This window comes from Balaenoptera acutorostrata, chromosome 10, assembly GCF_949987535.1.
Source record: "Balaenoptera acutorostrata chromosome 10, mBalAcu1.1, whole genome shotgun sequence".
NCBI lineage: Eukaryota > Metazoa > Chordata > Mammalia > Artiodactyla > Balaenopteridae > Balaenoptera > Balaenoptera acutorostrata.
This window is the reverse complement of record NC_080073.1, coordinates 96,744,244-96,761,051: the sequence shown is the minus strand read 5'-3', so window position 1 is coordinate 96,761,051 and position 16,808 is coordinate 96,744,244. Positions and strand designations below refer to the sequence as shown.

The following is a 16,808-nucleotide window of genomic DNA, read 5'->3' as shown; positions in this document are numbered from 1 at the left end:
GTGGAAGTTGGAGGTGAGAGGGGACAGGTGAGGGCCTTCTTCCTGGGCTGGGCTGGGCTGGGCTGGCAGTGAAGATTGGCATCTGATGAGTCTTGGGGGAGGACCAGAGTTCACTGGATACTATAAAGAGCTTGACCTACAGAGGCTGGGGGACTGCTGGGAGGAACATTGAAAATTGCCCTCATCCCACTGTATGTATGTGAGTGTGATTGTGTGTGTGTGTCCCACAAGAGACCTAGGAGAACGTGAACACTTGGGCTGAGTGAGTCCTCCCTGTCTTGTAGGCTGGGAGGGTGTGAGGAAAATTTGCAAGAAACTTCCCTCCTGGTGACTTGGCAAGACCCTGGTGTCTGCCTGCTGTCGCTCTGTGAGGTCGCAGGAGTAGAGACCACTGCGCTCCCACCTTTCACGGAAGTGTAGTCACGTGGGTCCTCCAACAATCAGATCAGAACCCCAGTGATGTAACAGAGAGACAGCTGGAGACAGACGCCGAGCGGACAAAAAATAGTAAGAGCACATAAGGAGATTTAAATGCAGCACAAGAAGACTTCCTAGAGATGAAAGGCATGCTTTTCCAATCAAACGTTTCAGTAAATGAATTGAAGGAGATGATGATCATCCCTGAGACCTGAATGAGGAGCCAGGTAGGTGAAGTGGAAGAATCTGAAAGCACAGAACTAAAATATAAAGAGATGGAAATCAGAAGAGAAAATAGATCTGGAAAATATAACATGTGACTAACAGGAGAGCCAGGAGGAGAAAAAGGACAGATGGAGGAAAGGCAATACTTAAATAAATATAAGAAACAAATTTTCTGAGCTTAACAATCAAGACTTCACTCTGTACATTCAAATCGCTCATCAAGTTCCAAGCTAGATTTACGAATTCTCTGTGTGTACTGGAAAAGTTCTTGAACTCTTAAGAATACAGAGCAAAATCTTAAAAGCTTCCAGAAAGAGAGAACAAATTACCCACCATTAAGGGGTATCAGACTAAGCAGCAGATTTCTTATCTGTGACATCTGAAGCTAGAGATAGTGGAGTAACTTCTGTAGAAAACGGAGACAGAAAGCCAGCAGACTCTGAAAGTCATATGCATAGCCAGGCTGCCATCTCTCTGTCAGGATAAAAGGCATTTACTGTTACGCAGGAATTCAGAGATGTCATCACCCGTTTTCTAACAAAAATACTCAAGGAAAGAGTATCAAACAAAAAGTTAATCAGAAATACCTCAAGGTGAGCAGAGGTAATAGCAGAGGAAATTTTTCTTTTCTTTTCTTTCCTTTTTTTGAAAATTTCTAAGTTAACCATTTAACTCAAGTGGGAAGGAAAGAATAAGTTCAAATATAATAGTCTTTACATTAAATGTGAATGAACTGAATTTTCCCATTAAAAATTTGATACTGTTAGGCTAAGTTAAAAAGCAAAACCCGGGTATATGGTATTTTAAAGAAACATTTGAAACAAAGTGATAGAAGTTGGAAAAAAAAAGTGATGGACAAAGATCTCAGGCCAATATAGAGAGTCAGAAGAACTAGCAATATGAGGTTTAGTATTTAAGTTATATTTAAGTTAAATGCATAAATAGGGTAAGGAAAGAAATTATATAATAGTTCTAAAAAAGCACAGTTTATGAAGAAGATAAATAAACATGTATGTATAAAATAACATAGCCACTAAATCTGTAAAGCAAAGTATTAGAAACGCAAATGCAGTTATGGTGAGACACTTTAATAAACCTCTCTCATTTGTCTCAACCCGTCTTAACTTTGTGCAGACCCCTAAGATGGAGAAATTGAATAAATAAAAAAAGTTAGATTTAACGGATATGCTAGAACCTTACATCCCTCGAATACAGAATATTCTGTTCTGAATTACTTACAAAACTTGATTGTATACCTGACCACAAAGAAGACCTTAACAAAGCCAAAGGAAAAGAGATTTTTATAGATCTTGTTCTCTGATCATAATCCAGTAAGATTAGAAATAAATGAGAAGGTAATAAAAAAGAAACTATTTACTTGGAAATTTAAAATCACTCTTTATAACATTTGTGTCAAAGGAGGAGACAAAAGTCACTTTACAAGATATATAGAAATCAATAAAAGGAGCATGCTTTATTCCAAAAGCTATAGGGTAGAATGAAAGCTGTAGCCAGTGGAAATTTTACAGCCTTTGAATGTGTTCCTTATTTAAGAATAAAGACAAAGTGTATCTCATCATGAAATGAGAAAAAAGAATGACAAAACAAACTAAAATAAATTAGAAAGAGGTAATAATAAAGATAAAAGCTGAAGTTAATGAAATAAAAAATAATAGAAAGGATAAATACATTAATAATAGCTGGTTCTTTGAAGCAATAAAATAGATATAAAGATTATGTGTCTGATTAGGAAATTAATAAAGAATAAAATATTTACAAGACAAAATGAGAAAAAGGACATAATCAGAGCTATAGGAGCAATTCAAAGAAGATAACAACGATAACTGCATTCAACTCTATGGCAATGAATTTGAAAAACCAGAAAAAATGGATTATTTCCTTGCCAAATATAAATGTCTAAATTTGACTCAGGAAAAAGTGGAAAATTTGAATAAGACAGTACCATAAAAGAGATTGGAAAAGTGATTAAAGAGCTTCCATTTAAAAAGGCAAGGGGATCATATGAAGTTACAGCTGAGTTTTATGTAACCTTTAAAAAACAAATAATTTTATCATTATTTGAACTGTTCCAGAAGATGATGAAAAGCCCCTAATTCATTTGTAAAATAAGCATACATTTAATTACAAAACCTGACAGAGTACAAAACTAGTCTGGAGACCAATTTAATGTTGAATATGGATGTAAAATTCTAAATAAAAGATTAGCAGATAGAACCCATCAGTGTATTTGAGGACCCAACTATGTATGACTAGGTAGGGTTTATTCCAAGAACACGAGTGGAAATTTTTCAGTGAAATCCCTCACATGATCAAATTAGGGCTAGAAAACCACATGGTCACATCAATAGATGCTGAAAAAGTATTTAATAAAATGTATAGACACAACTAATAGAAAGTATAAATTAAGAATGGAAACTACGTTAATATAATAGGCCATTTACCAAAACCAACAGTATCATACTAAACAGCAAAACACACAAAAATTTACAGTTAGTATTAGGAACTAAACAACATTGCTATGACTTATTCATTTAACAAATGTTTTTTCAGCACTTACTTTGGGCCAGGGTATTGGTCTGTGTTCTCAGGAATGAATAAAGAAGAGAAAAGGCTGTGACTCATGGAGCTTACATTCTTGTGGGAGTTATTAACCTTGTCTTAGAGTTTCTGGTAAGTTTGTTAAAACAAGAAAAATGAAATAACTGGAATAAATACTGGAAAAGACAAGCTAAACCTATCTTTTTTTTCCAATGATATGATTGTATACCTTGTAAATCCAAGACACTCCAAGTAAATCCTGTAAGAATGAATAAGAGAATTTGGTAAGTGGCTGGATTAAAAATAAATAAACAAAATCAAAAGCCTCCTTCTTGCCCCACAATAGCAACAGGCCTTAGAAATGAAGAGTAGGGACAAATTAGAATAGTGACAAAACCTTAAAAATACTGAAGAATAAGTTTAAAAGAAAGGCATGAAACATGGAGAAAAAGAAAATGTCTTATTGAAGAACATAGATCAAGATTGTGAACAAATTAGAGACCTACCATGTTCTTGGATTGGAAGTCTTAATGTTGAAGTATACATTTGATGTGATTCCAATCCCAACAGTTTTTGTTTTTCAATTTGATAAAATGATCTGAAGGTTTATAACAGAAGGTTAAGTGCTACCAGTAGCCAAGAATATAATTCCTCCATTGCCTCCCTCCAGACCACTGGAATGTAAGCTCAGGAGGGAAGGGATTTTGCTCACTATTGAATCTTCAGCACCTATAACTGTGTCTGGAACATAGGAGACACTTAATAAATAGTTGAATGAATTAATAAAAAAACTCCCTAGAGGAGACATAACTTACCAGGTATCAAAATATACTAAAAAGCCATGGTATTCAAATTATTATGGTCGAGACAGATGGCTAGACAAATAGATCAATGGAATACAATAGAAAATCAGAAATAGATCTTGGAATGCATGAGAATTTAATATATGACAAAGACTGTATTTCAGTTAATCAGAAAATGATGGATTATTTAACAAATGGGATTGACACTGATGGCTATTGACCTGGAAGAAAAGAAAATTAGAATCCTACCTTACACCATATATAAAAATAAAAAATAAAAGTTAAAAGTAAGGCACGAAAAATTTTGTAAGAAAATAACTGCATGTACAATATTAGGAACTGCATATACGATATTAATATTAACTATGATCAGATCAGAGACTCAGAAGCTGCAAGAGAAAAGATAAATATATGACTGTTCAAAAAGTCAAATATTTTGCTTTTCAAAGGATATTAAGCAAAGCCAGTCAATAGTAAATTTGGGGAAGTGTTTTTTTTTTTTAATTAATTAATTAATTAATTAATTAAATTTTTTTAGCTGTGTTGGGTCTTCGTTTCTGTGCGAGGGCTTTCTCTAGTTGTGGCAAGCGGGGGCCACTCTTCATCGCGGTGCGCGGGCCTCTCACTATCGTGGCCTCTCCCGTTGGGGAGCACAGGCTCCAGAGGCGCAGGCTCAGTAGTTGTGGCTCACGGGCCCAGTTGCTCCGCGGCACGTGGGATCTTCCCAGACCAGGGCTCGAACCCGTGTCTCCCGCATTAGCAGGCAGACTCTCAACCACTGCGCCACCAGGGAAGCCCTGGGGAAGTGTTTGTAATACAGAGGATAGAATTTAATACTTGTAAAAAAAAAAGAGCATTTATAAATTGAAAGGACCAACAACCCAATAGAAAAATAAGTAAAAAATATGAAGACATATGAGCAAATACAGAGGCGACCAACAAATGAGAAAACGGTCAAACTCAAATAATGATACATCACTCCTCAGATTGGCAAAAATTATAAAGCTCAAAAACATCTATTGCTGTTAGAGGAAAAGAGCACTCATATTACTGAGTTGAAGTACATGTTACAGTCTTTTTGGAAAGCAATCTGGCAACATGTGTTAGGAGTGATATCTGTTTGACCCAAGAATTCCACTCCTTGTTCTCTTAAAAAAAATAAAACACCTGTATGCACGGATGTGTATCACAAGATTGTATTCTGCAGTAATGTTAGTGTCGGGGGAAAAAAATGGAGATTCATGAATGCTTACCAGGGGAGGAATTGGTGAGCTATATTACATACATTCAAATGGTGAAATGTTATACAGCTGATAAAAAAGGAATTCGGGGCTGTATTGGTTGAATTGAGAGATTTTCTGAACCATTATTGAGTGGGAAAAAGGAGATGCAGAAAACTGGGTATAGTAGTTAGAAAAAAACAATGGAAAAAATGTGGTTATGGTGTCTTTACAATTATATGTACATGGATAGATATATGCATGTGGAAATATATATGGAAGAAAACACAGCAGGTAGTTAATATGGGTTACTGGGGGCAAGGGTGTGGCATTCAGGCTGATGTGAGTGGAGGGAAGTGAGGAGGAGAAGTTAACCAAATAAAACACACACACACAGACCACTAATAAAGAAACAATATGTATGATGACTTTTATATGTTTATGTATATAAATTTGTGTGTATATGTGTGCAGGCATGCACGTATGCACACACGTGCAAATGAAAATTTAAAAGTAAAGAACTCTTGTTTGCTTTGGGTTGTTTTATTCCATTATTTATTTATAATTTCTGCAGTACTAAGCAGGAACCTAGCTCTAAAAGCACAATAAATTCTCAAAGTCAAATGCAGCATGGTAATTGTATCCTGGCTCTTTGTGTTGTGAGTAGCAGAAATCCAACCAAAAAAACTAGCGTGAACAAAAACGGGGATTTATTGGCTCATGGGAGCCTCACACATGATTAGGTCCAGAGGCTCAGTTCAGCTCTCATCAAAAGTCTTTTGCCTTTGTCTGTATCTCTGCCTCCTGCCTTCCTTGACTCCTCTTTTTGTTTTTGGCTTTATTCTCTCTTGATGGCATGACAGTTCCCTGATACATCCTTTTCTGGTCTATGTTCCTTCCCCTGGCCCCTGGCATGTTTCTTCTTCCTCCAAGCTTCAAATTTAAAAAGTCCTAGGAAGGAGCTTTGACAGGGCTGGTTTGAGTCGCCTGCCCACCCGGACTGGTCCTTGTGATCAGGGGGTTTAGTGGAGTCCTGTGATGAGCCAGCTGGGTCACAGATCCACAGCGTGGGAAAGAAGGGAGGCACTGCGATTAGTGTACCAACCCAACCACAGCCACAGAATTTGAGTGAGGGGAAGACTTCCCCAAAGAAGCCACGGCAGTTGGAAAGGAAGCAGTGTGGTCTAAGGGAGAAAAAGAGATCCTAGGTAGGCAGACAACAGATATCCACTGGAGGGACTCTGCTTCGAAATACAAGCCAAGTTTGCATCTTCAGTATCAAAGGAATTGAGTAGTGGAGAAAGTGGATTTGAGTCAAATACTAAGTAGGGCAATGAAAATAGTCACATGCCCAAAAGCTCAAATTGATTTATAAGAATTATAGTAGGTCATTATCTCCTTGTATATTCTTACCCCAGATGATTTATCAAAGGCCTAAGTAATTAATGAGAAGTATCAGCTTCGGATATTTGAATAGGTGTTCTTCTAGGAAAAGAAAATCTTTTGTATTTGTTCTTTCCCCCAGCTTTAGGGAGATGTAGTTGATATACAACGTTATGTAAGTTTAAAGTTCACAATGTGATGATTTGATACGCATATATATTGCAAAATGATTACCACAATAAGATTAGTTACCACGTCCCTCACCTCACATAATTACATGTATTTATTTTTAAGGCAGTTTTAGTATGCCAGATTCTTCTTTCCCCTGTGCCTGGTGAGACATACTTTTAGCAGTTGTTGCCATGAAGGAGTGCTCCAGATTTGCTCACCTTGAAGATTCCATCCTTTTTAATATTGATTTATAGTGATGCTTGGATATTTAGGTGATAAATGAATGACTGACATTTCAATTTTGTGAAAAAAATGAATGAATTTACAGATCACAGAGAAAAAAATAAGTTGATCTGAAATATCCATTGACAGAAAAATCTGGGCTATTAAAGTTGCTAATGTATTTAGCCGTGGATTTTTTTTTTTTTTAACTTTTTACTGTGAACGATGACACCAGTACAGAAAAATGTCCTGCCTGGTGGTGTAGCACGACGTGGACATTCACAAGGTTCCACCACCCAGGTAAAGAGGTGGAACCTCCTCAGCCTCTTAGCAGCGCCCCCCGCTCCTCCCCCCACCGCAAAGGCATCTGCTGTCCTGACTTTTATGCTAATCACAACCTGGCTTCTCTTCTTAGTTTTACCATCTAAACTTGCATCCCTTCTACAGCTTAGTTTTGCCTATTTTTTGAGCTTTCTAGAAATGGAATCATATAGTATGTGCTTTTTGGGGTCTGGCTTCTTCTTTCATTCAACATTTGAATTGTTGCCCACAATTACTGAGTGAACGCAGGGTGGGAACGGGCTGGAATGCCCATCTTTTAGAGGATCAAATTAATCCACTGAGTTCTTTGGGGGACCTTAGAATCATAACGAGATACATGAAATATTTAAGAACTCTAGCGGTTGGTACCCCATCCTCCCAAGAGGAGAAATCACTGTGCTGTTTATGCCATTCTAGAAAGAAACACTTGTGCTGGTCCCATTTCCAGGGATGCTACCAGAGCTCAAGGCTTTCAGCCAGTCCTGCCCAGAAGTGCCACTTTCAGAGGCAGGAGTTGATGAAGTATTTCAAGCTGATGGAGTGGGTTTGCTAGAAAACGCCTTAGAGTTAAAGTAGGTATCTTTTTGATTGGATGTTTGAACATTTAGTATTTTCTTTGCATGTTACCAAGAAGCCCCCATATGAATTTTTATAAATATGAACATTATGATCATAACACTGTATCTTAACATATTCAAAGGTACGAAGAGTGTTTCTGTGAAAAAAGAAAGCTTTATTTAAAATGAAGTTATTCGCTTAGACAGCTCAATACTGCCTAAGCGAATAACTTATGTTCCCAGAATTAGGAACTAAAAATTGTGGTGGGCCTAACATAGAACACTCTTACTCCTCTTCTAATGGTAAGAAGCTTGGTACAGAAAGTATTAATGTAACCAGCTGATTGTCAGATGCTGGCAGTGTAATGTATTCTCACATATGCATACGCCTTTTAAACATTTTTTATTTTTCCCCAGTTTTATTGACATCTAATTGACATACAGCACTGTAAGTTTAGGGTATACAGCATAATAATTTGACTTACGTATATTGTGGAATGATCACCACAATAAGTTTAATTAGCATCCATCATCTCATATAGATACAGAAAAAAAGAAAAAGAGAAAATGTTTCTTCCCTTTGATGGGAACTCCTGAGATTTACTCTCTTAACTTTCAAGTATACCACATACTGCATTGTCAAAACTATAGTCATCATGTTGTGCATTACATTCCTAATACTTATTTATCTTATAGCTGGAAGTTTGTACCTTTTGACCGCCTTTGTACCATTCCCCCTTCCCCCGCCCCACTTATGGGTAACCACAAATCTAAAGTGACCTCTTTTTCTATGAGTCTGTTTTTTTTTTTTTAAAGTTTCCACATGTAAGTGGGATCATACAGTACTTATCTTTCTCTGTCTGACTTATTTCACTTAGCATAATGCCTTCATGGTCCATCAATGTTGTTGTAGATGGCAAGATTTCCTATTTTATGGCAGAATAATATTCCATCATATATATATGAAGAAGTTGGTATATATACATATACTTCTTTATTCATGTTTAACACTTAGATTGTTTCCACGTCTTGGCTATTGTAAATAGTAAATAATGCTGCTGTGAACATGGGGGTGCAGATATCTGTTCGACATAGTGTTTTTGTTTCCTGCAGATACATTCCCAGAAGTGGAATTGCTGGATCATATGGTAGTTCTATTTTTAATTTTTTGTGGAAACTCCCACACTGTTTTCCATAGTGGATGCACCAAATTACATTCCCACTGACAGTGTGCAAGGGTTTCCTTTTCTCCACATCCTCACCAGCATTTGTTATCTCTTGTCTTTTTGATCATAGCCATTCTAACAGGTGTGGAGGTGATATCTTATTGTGGTTTTGATTTGCATTTCCCTGATGATTAGTGATGTTCTGCACCTTTTCATGTACTTGTTGGCCATTCATATATCTTCTCTGGAAGAATGTCTATTCCTGTGCTTTGTCCATTTTTAAATTAGACTATTTGGTTTTTTGCTATTAAGTTGTACGAGTTCTTTATATATTTTGGATATTAACCACTTATCAGATATATGGTTTGAAAATATTTTTTTCCCATCCCATAGGCTATCTTGTCATTTTGTCGATGGTTTCCTTTACTGTGCAGAGCTTTTTAGTTTGATATAGTCCCACTTGTTTATTTTTGATTTTCTTGCTTGTGCTTTAGGTGTCATATTCAAAATGAAGTCATTGCTAAGACTCATGTCAAGGAGCTTTGTCCCTATATTTTCTTCTAGGAGTTTTATGGTTTCCAGTCTTACATTTAAGTCTTTAATACATTTCAAGTTAATTTTTGTGATTGATGTAAGGTAAGGGTCTAGTTTCATTACACATAAGCCTTTTATTGGTGTTTCTAGATGTATACTCTGGCTTTCTGTGCCTATAGATGTAATTGTGCTTATTTATCTTCACTGAATGTTTTACTCTCTCTTTTCCTGATGTCTTTATGTATATGCTTGCATCCTTTTTTTCCCTTATTCACACAACTTCACGTACATCAGTCCTTTTGACAGTAATGGAGGCAGTTACTGCTGTGAGTTCTACTGTTACCATCAGCTCCAGCAAGGCTGAGTGGGAAGGTAGCTGCAGAGAGAGTACAACATGTTCTCTTGGGATGGGCCTTGGGTCTGTGTGTGGCTACCAGGAGGGCTGATGGAATGGGAGCCGTCCAGGAATGGGATCACTAGGGACCTGCCCGGGACTAGGGACCATCCTCCGCAGGCAGCTGGGACTGGGAGTGGTGACAGGGATAGAGCTCCTTCTTGTCCCTTGACTGTCGTCCTGGAGATGTTCATCCCCCAAGAGAATAAAAAGCCAGCTTGGTAGAACTGTGGCAAGATAAAGTCACATTTTGCAAGGACTTGGGCACGTGTGTCCTGAACAGGATCAGGATGAGGAATGAATATTTAGGGCACATGGAAGGAAAAGGGATAGAAGAGTTGATGCTTGTGTCTATATATTCTTTTTTGCATGTAAGTGTGGATACAGAGAAATTAGCTTACGGTAGCAATTTTGAAATACATGCATTCATATACAATAACTCTATTAAAAAAAAAACTCTGCCTACATTTTTTTGGCTGATGCCAGAGATTCTATTTATTGATTGACTTCCTTTTCCCACCAAGAGTATCTTGCCACGCTAACCATTATACTATCCATTCTTGTATTATATGAAGTCAATTTAAAAATTAACTAAAGTCATAATGAAAAAGGAAGATAATATGTATTCACAAACCAATTATTCATGATTTCAAAAATCATCCAAGTTTACCTACCCACTGCCTCTTCTCTTTAAGGCAGTAGGATCCATAACAAACTTAAAATTCTAGCAGAGCTGCAGTCTCCCTCTCAGAACTGTTATGACAGCCTTCTGCTGTTATTGCTTGGGGGTCTGCTCAGAAATTCAATTACATTTTGATATTTTTCCAAGCAAAACATAATTTAAGACAAATGTACTACCACCCCAATCACATATATTAAAGCAAAATAAAAATTGTTTAGAGATTTCCCATATTGCTGCTCCCTTCCATTAGTACTAATAATTGAGAACAGACTGTGTACGTGAAATCAGCTTTCAGCCATTTGTCCAGAGCCAGTAGTAATAGCAACTAGGGGTCAACATTAAGGACTGTTGATTGTATCAGGCTTTCTGTAGGCAAGTGGGTGAAGTTTGAGTACTTCTTGGTAGCCAGACATGCACGATTCTTCATATTTGGAGACATAACTGCACATGTGTTCTGTGTTTACTTCTCTGTCTTGGGAATTAGACTTGACTTGGTTATAATGCTTATGTCAGGTGTCATATGCTTCACTCTTCCTTGAGTGTATGTATGTATACAACCATGGTTTGCAAGACTAGTATTGAAACAAAAAGCTTGAAATTGAATAGTCAAATAAGGAAGACATTTATAACAGATTTCTTTACACTGGGAAGGTGAGAACCGTCTGCTGTATTTAAATGCGCTCTCATCTTTATAAAGCACTTTCTGAAAACACATTTTAAATCTTTATCCTTAAGATTTACCTTCTTCTGTGTGTTCCTAAGCACTATTGAGGGTATTTAGACAATTGGAGCTTATACCAATGATCCGCTGAATGAGTGAGTCTGTATTGAATGGAGTTTAATTGCAAACATCTATTTCTGATAAGTGTCCCATTCAATCTTCATAGAGGCCAGCATTTGTTACAAGTTTCAGAGAGAAAAATCTCTATATCGAGCCATACCCACATTGCTCTGGAGTGTACTTTACACCACTACGATTCTTAATTCCTTCCTTACTATCATATCTGTGGACTGAAAAAGCTAAGCATGGAGATAACACTTTCCTATCCTGGAGGCAGAAATGTGTGAAAAGATGAAGGGGATTTAACCTTTCAAGTCTACCGCTTCTAATCGTTGAAGCTCAGAAAATTCCATAAAGCACTTTTCAGTGAACTGTTCACAATATTAGAATTTCTCTTCCTTTGCAGACCCTTCATGTGGCCTTTGTAAATATGCGTTTGAGACAGAGAGAGGTATGTAGCAGCTGAAAAAAATGCCTGGAAGATTTCTGTTCCTCCTCTTCCTGCCCATTTGCATCTCTGCCTGATTCGGATGATGTGATATTCGGAGAGACAGCTTCATCGAAGTCGTCCTTCAAGGAGACCCGTCTGGCCCAAGACTGGACGTACAGAGTTCAGGATGGCCGGTCAGCCGCCAGAGGATGCCGCTGAGTCTCAGGTCTCGGACGAGCTGGAGTGTAAGATCTGTTACAACCGGTACAACCTGAGACAGAGGAAACCCAAAGTGCTGGAGTGCTGTCACAGGGTGTGTGCCAAATGCCTCTACAAGATCATAGACTTCGGGGACTCCCCGCGCGGCGTCATCGTCTGCCCTTTCTGCAGGTTCGAGACGTGCCTGCCGGATGATGAAGTCAGCAGCCTGCCCGATGACAACAACATCCTGGTGAACTTGACTTGTGGCGGCAAAGGCAAGAAGTGCCTGCCCGAGAACCCCACGGAGCTGCTGCTGACCCCCAAGCGGCTGGCCTCGCTGGTCAGCCCTTCCCACGCGTCCTCCAACTGCCTGGTCATCACGATCATGGAGGTGCAGAGGGAAAGCTCACCGTCGCTCAGCTCCACGCCCGTGGTCGAGTTCTACAGGCCCTCCAGCTTCGACTCCGCAACCACCATGTCGCACAACTGGACCGTGTGGAACTGCACGTCCCTGCTCTTTCAGACGTCCATCCGGGTGTTGGTATGGTTGCTAGGCTTGCTATACTTCAGCTCCTTGCCCTTGGGCATCTACTTACTGGTGTCCAAGAAGGTCACCCTCGGGGTGGTCTTCGTCAGCCTCGTCCCTTCCAGCCTCGTCATCCTGATGGTGTACGGCTTCTGCCAGTGCGTCTGTCACGAATTCCTGGACTGTTTGGCACCGTCCTCTTAACCGAGACGCACGCTCAGAATTTGACACACGTTGCCATGTTTCAAGTTAGGTCATTTAGCCCGTCTTTTCTCGCGTATTCTCTGTGATCGGTGCCCATGGCGTGAACAAAGCCACTGGGCATATATTTGTGGTCCGTTTTCCATCAAAATGTTGACTCAGTTGGTTCCCCTGTATGCTGGAAGTAAAAATGTTCGTGGCTACTTATGTGTTAGCAAAAAAGAAAAAGGGATCAGCTAAGCCTTCCTAGACCGCTTCTGAGTCTTCCCAGAGAAAGGGCAGGTTCTGCTCCGAGCTGCTAGACACACACCAGGGCCAGGCGTGTTATGCTGCCGTAGGGGTCTTTGTGGACAGTTAGGCATGAACTGATTCCTCTTCTCGTAATCTTAGCCGGGGATGGAGGCTGGTCCAAGAGGAGAGCAGCCCCGAGACACACCCGTTTGCTCAGTGCTCAGCCCCTTCCCCTGTCCCATTGTTGGCGCTTCTGTGGATCTTCTTCAGCCCGGATGCTGGTTCCCTCTGCGCATGCTCCTTGCCAAGAGGAAACTCGCCTCTTCTGTGGTTTCAGTTATGTACCTGTTTTGCCACATTACTAAAGAGAATTAAAGACATTGAGGAGGGGCTTCCTTGGTGGCGCAGTGGTTGAGAATCTGCCTGCCGATGCAGGGGACACGGGTTCGAGCCCTGGTCTGGGAAGATCCCACATGCCGCGGAGCAACTAGGCCCGTGAGCCACAACTACTGAGCCTGCGCGTCTGGAGCCTGTGCTCCGCAACAAGAGAGGCCGCGACAGTGAAAGGCCCGCGCACCGCGATGAAGAGTGGCCCCCGCTCGCCGCAACTAGAGAAAGCCCTCGCACAGAAACGAAGACCCAACACAGCCAAAAATAAATAAATAAATTTAAAAAAAATTTAAAAAACATTGAGGAATTTGCATCAGAGTAAACTTCAAGGCGGAATGTGGCCGCTTGTTTTTGAGACACACCCTTTCCTCCACGTTTATTTTCCACTCTCCAGCCTTCTCTGAAATTCTCTCAGATCAGTTATCTCGTTCACAGAGATCTGATTTGAGCTTTTCCTTAAAGCATTTTCACTTAGTTTCTTTTTTTTTTTTTAAACCACGTTGTTCAGTCAGCCCCATCCCTTATCCTGAGTGAGGTTCCGTTTAAATTAGTTGCTATAACTTTATGTGGATTTTGTTTTTTTCCCATTGTATTTAAAATTCTATTAGGGACTCAATCCCATAACAATTTGGGGTAAATCGCGGCAGTGGAAACCCAGAAACAATTCAGGAGCTGTTCAAGCTCATGGTTGGATGTGCTGAGAACCTAAGTATTTTGCTATGCTTTACTGAGCTGTACCAAAATACTATGGTTTAGGCTTATGTGCCAGACTGTGTTGCAGTAGGTCAGGCAGAAGGATGGGCAAGAAACACGCCAAGTTGATACACTGAATCGAAAAGATCCTTCAAGGAAGTAAGATGGAGGGGCAGAGTGCAATCTGACTCTTGCCATCCCTGTTAAGTCCCTTTTAGAATGGATTCAAGTTCTTATGCAGTCTATTTCAAATAAAAGCATAAGCTATGTGACTTGAGTTAATGAACTTCTTTTCATGATGTAGGGGAAGTTGAATGTATATATTTATGAGAAGAAATTGTTTAGCAGATTTTAGGTTTGAGGGAATAGAATGCCCACAGAAAGTAGGCAAAAAAAAAAAAAGCTTTTTAGTCTAAAACTCATTACTGATGATAAACATTTAAATATTTATAACTCTTAGAAAGGGGCATTACTAAGACTACTTTAACTTGTTTGTGATGAAACATTTGTTGCGTGAAATACAGTGAACCAGTTCCAATCTCTTTATTCAGTAAAAAATGACACTTATTTCTAGAATAGTAGTTTGACTTTAATTCTGTAACTATTAACTTTGAGAATATGTATGCCCAGGGTAGGTATGACAGGAAAGTATATGTGGGATGTGGCCCAATGAATTTAAGCCCCAGTACAGCTAAATACACTTATAATTTCACGAAATCTAGTTTAGATAGCATTGTGAATGCAATTTCCAAATATCCATTTGTACTTAGAGTAAATATGATGTTTTGTGGTCCGGACTTATATATTTATAAGGTTTTTTAAAAATGTTCATTTTGCTTGAAATGTAACATCAAATAACTTGGTAAGTTATCATAGGATGAGGTATCTAGAAAGCTCTGGATATGGGTACTATGCATTTTGCTTATTTGTATAATGTCTGCAGTGCTAAATTTGTGTCTCTCTTTGTATTGTGATAGTCTTTTTTTTTTTTTTTTTGAGTTGCCAGTAAGTTAATTTGGTGTTAAAGAGTTTTAAATGTATGACAACAAAAAACTCTTCATGCTGTTGAATGAAAAAAGGACAGTGCTTCAGTCTTATTTATTGTGGTGATGTTTTGTTTGTCCATTAAATTGTTATTATTTCCAAGCTAGAAGTTTGATTTCTCTGACTGATGGTTGAAATTCAATTTTATTTTGGACTTCTTTTAACGTTAGATAACCACAAACATGAGCTTTCAAAAACATTGATTAAGCTAATCCCTTTGTCATACGAAGGAAGATTCCAGAAGTTTCTGACAAAGCTGATTTGCTCCATCCTACTTCTAAAAGGCCTTCATACCTTTTTTTTTAAAGAAAAAAAGGAAAAAATAAGAAAGATGAAATAAAAACATTGTCTTTATAATAAAAATTTTTCGTTTTAATTTGTTTGGTTTGTTTTCCAGATTTGCCAAGCTACTCAGCAAAATAGAATCCATTTTAGTTAGGAATTCACTAATCTTGTGTGATCTGGGCAAGTTTAAAAAAATTACCTGATAATTAAATATGACCAGTGTTAGGCAAAGTAGAAATAATTTGGGACTATGTAGCAGTTTTATGCTTATGATAATTAGTGAATTGGCACCATATGTTAATTGAGAGTAATGGTTTCATTCACTTCTGAAATCTGCATAAATGAGGAAAGACCGTTAAGGAAAACAGTTACCTGTGCTAGTCATAACCTAAGGTGTGAACTCATGCTTATCTGCTGAGAGACCCTCAAGTGATGTGCATTTGCCTGATTGTAAAGAGATACTAGGCTTCCAAGACACCCTGAGTTTGAAGAAATTTCTTAATCCGCCAACCAGGTAGACGTGGAAACCAAAGGAATCCTGTATTGATAGGCAAACTGACAGTCATTATAAATATGAGCCCTGTGAGTCCTTGGGTGTAGAAGAGATGGAAATTAGTTAACTTGAAAGAGTATATTGGAGGCAAATTGCGGTTCTACATGTTTCTGCATTTTTGGGGAATAGTTCTCTTTTCACGCTTCTTGGTAATAATAAATACTTGCCCTAATTCTTTTGAAACACTGCAGAAGCACCACAAATTATTCCAGAACCTTCCTCAAAACCAATGAGCAGTTTGGTTAAAAGTAAGATCCCTGAAAAAGTTTAACCGTTTGCTCTTGAACTTGAGTCTTGTATGTTTTCCATCTCTTTACCCCTATGTTAGATGTCTACTTCTCTTTGCCTCAAATCTTTTATGAATTTTTACTCCTCTGTGAGATGCTAGAATATTGGGTCTTCCCTTCAAGTTTAGGTTTGTGTGAAAGAGAAGAAAGAGAATAAGAATAGTAGTAGTAGTAGTAGTAGTAATAATAATAATAATAATGCAGGTAACTAAATGTTAAAATTTGAGTAAATTCCAAGTGAGTCCTGGAGACAATACAGATTCAGCTCGATTGCTTATAGCATTTAAATCTGTGTTATAATCCAAATCTAAGTATACTCAGTGTACAGATAATCTATGGTTCTGACATGAAGGTGCTTTAATAGAAATAAAAAAAAATTTATGTCCTGAATATTTTGTACACTAAGTAGGAATAGGTGCTAATATATCTGTAAAAGTGGTTAAACCTTGATTTAATTAAACATTCAATTACATGGAACAATTACTCTATATAAGCATTTTAATTAATCAGAAGTTTATAGATTTGCAACATA

General features: G+C 38.3%; 2 protein-coding genes across 3 annotated transcripts in view; both read left to right on the top strand.

Moving 5' to 3' along the window:
- RNF182 (ring finger protein 182) overlaps nt 1–15,411 on the top strand; it is a 70,165-nt gene extending 54,754 nt beyond the window's left edge. Inside the window, exons 1-2 of one of the 2 annotated variants that reach the window (XM_057555709.1) lie at nt 7,779–7,893; nt 11,842–15,411. In XM_057555709.1, the coding sequence (XP_057411692.1) occupies nt 12,053–12,796 (744 nt within the window). In that variant the 5' untranslated portion in view covers nt 7,779–7,893; nt 11,842–12,052 and the 3' untranslated portion in view covers nt 12,797–15,411. Of the gene's footprint in view, nt 1–7,778; nt 7,894–11,841 lie in introns of those variants that run through there. The other variant, XM_007173969.2, reaches the window with a different exon arrangement.
- Nucleotides 1–16,808, top strand: part of CD83 (CD83 molecule) — a 193,722-nt gene that overhangs the window by 54,223 nt on the left and 122,691 nt on the right. The window lies entirely within an intron of this gene.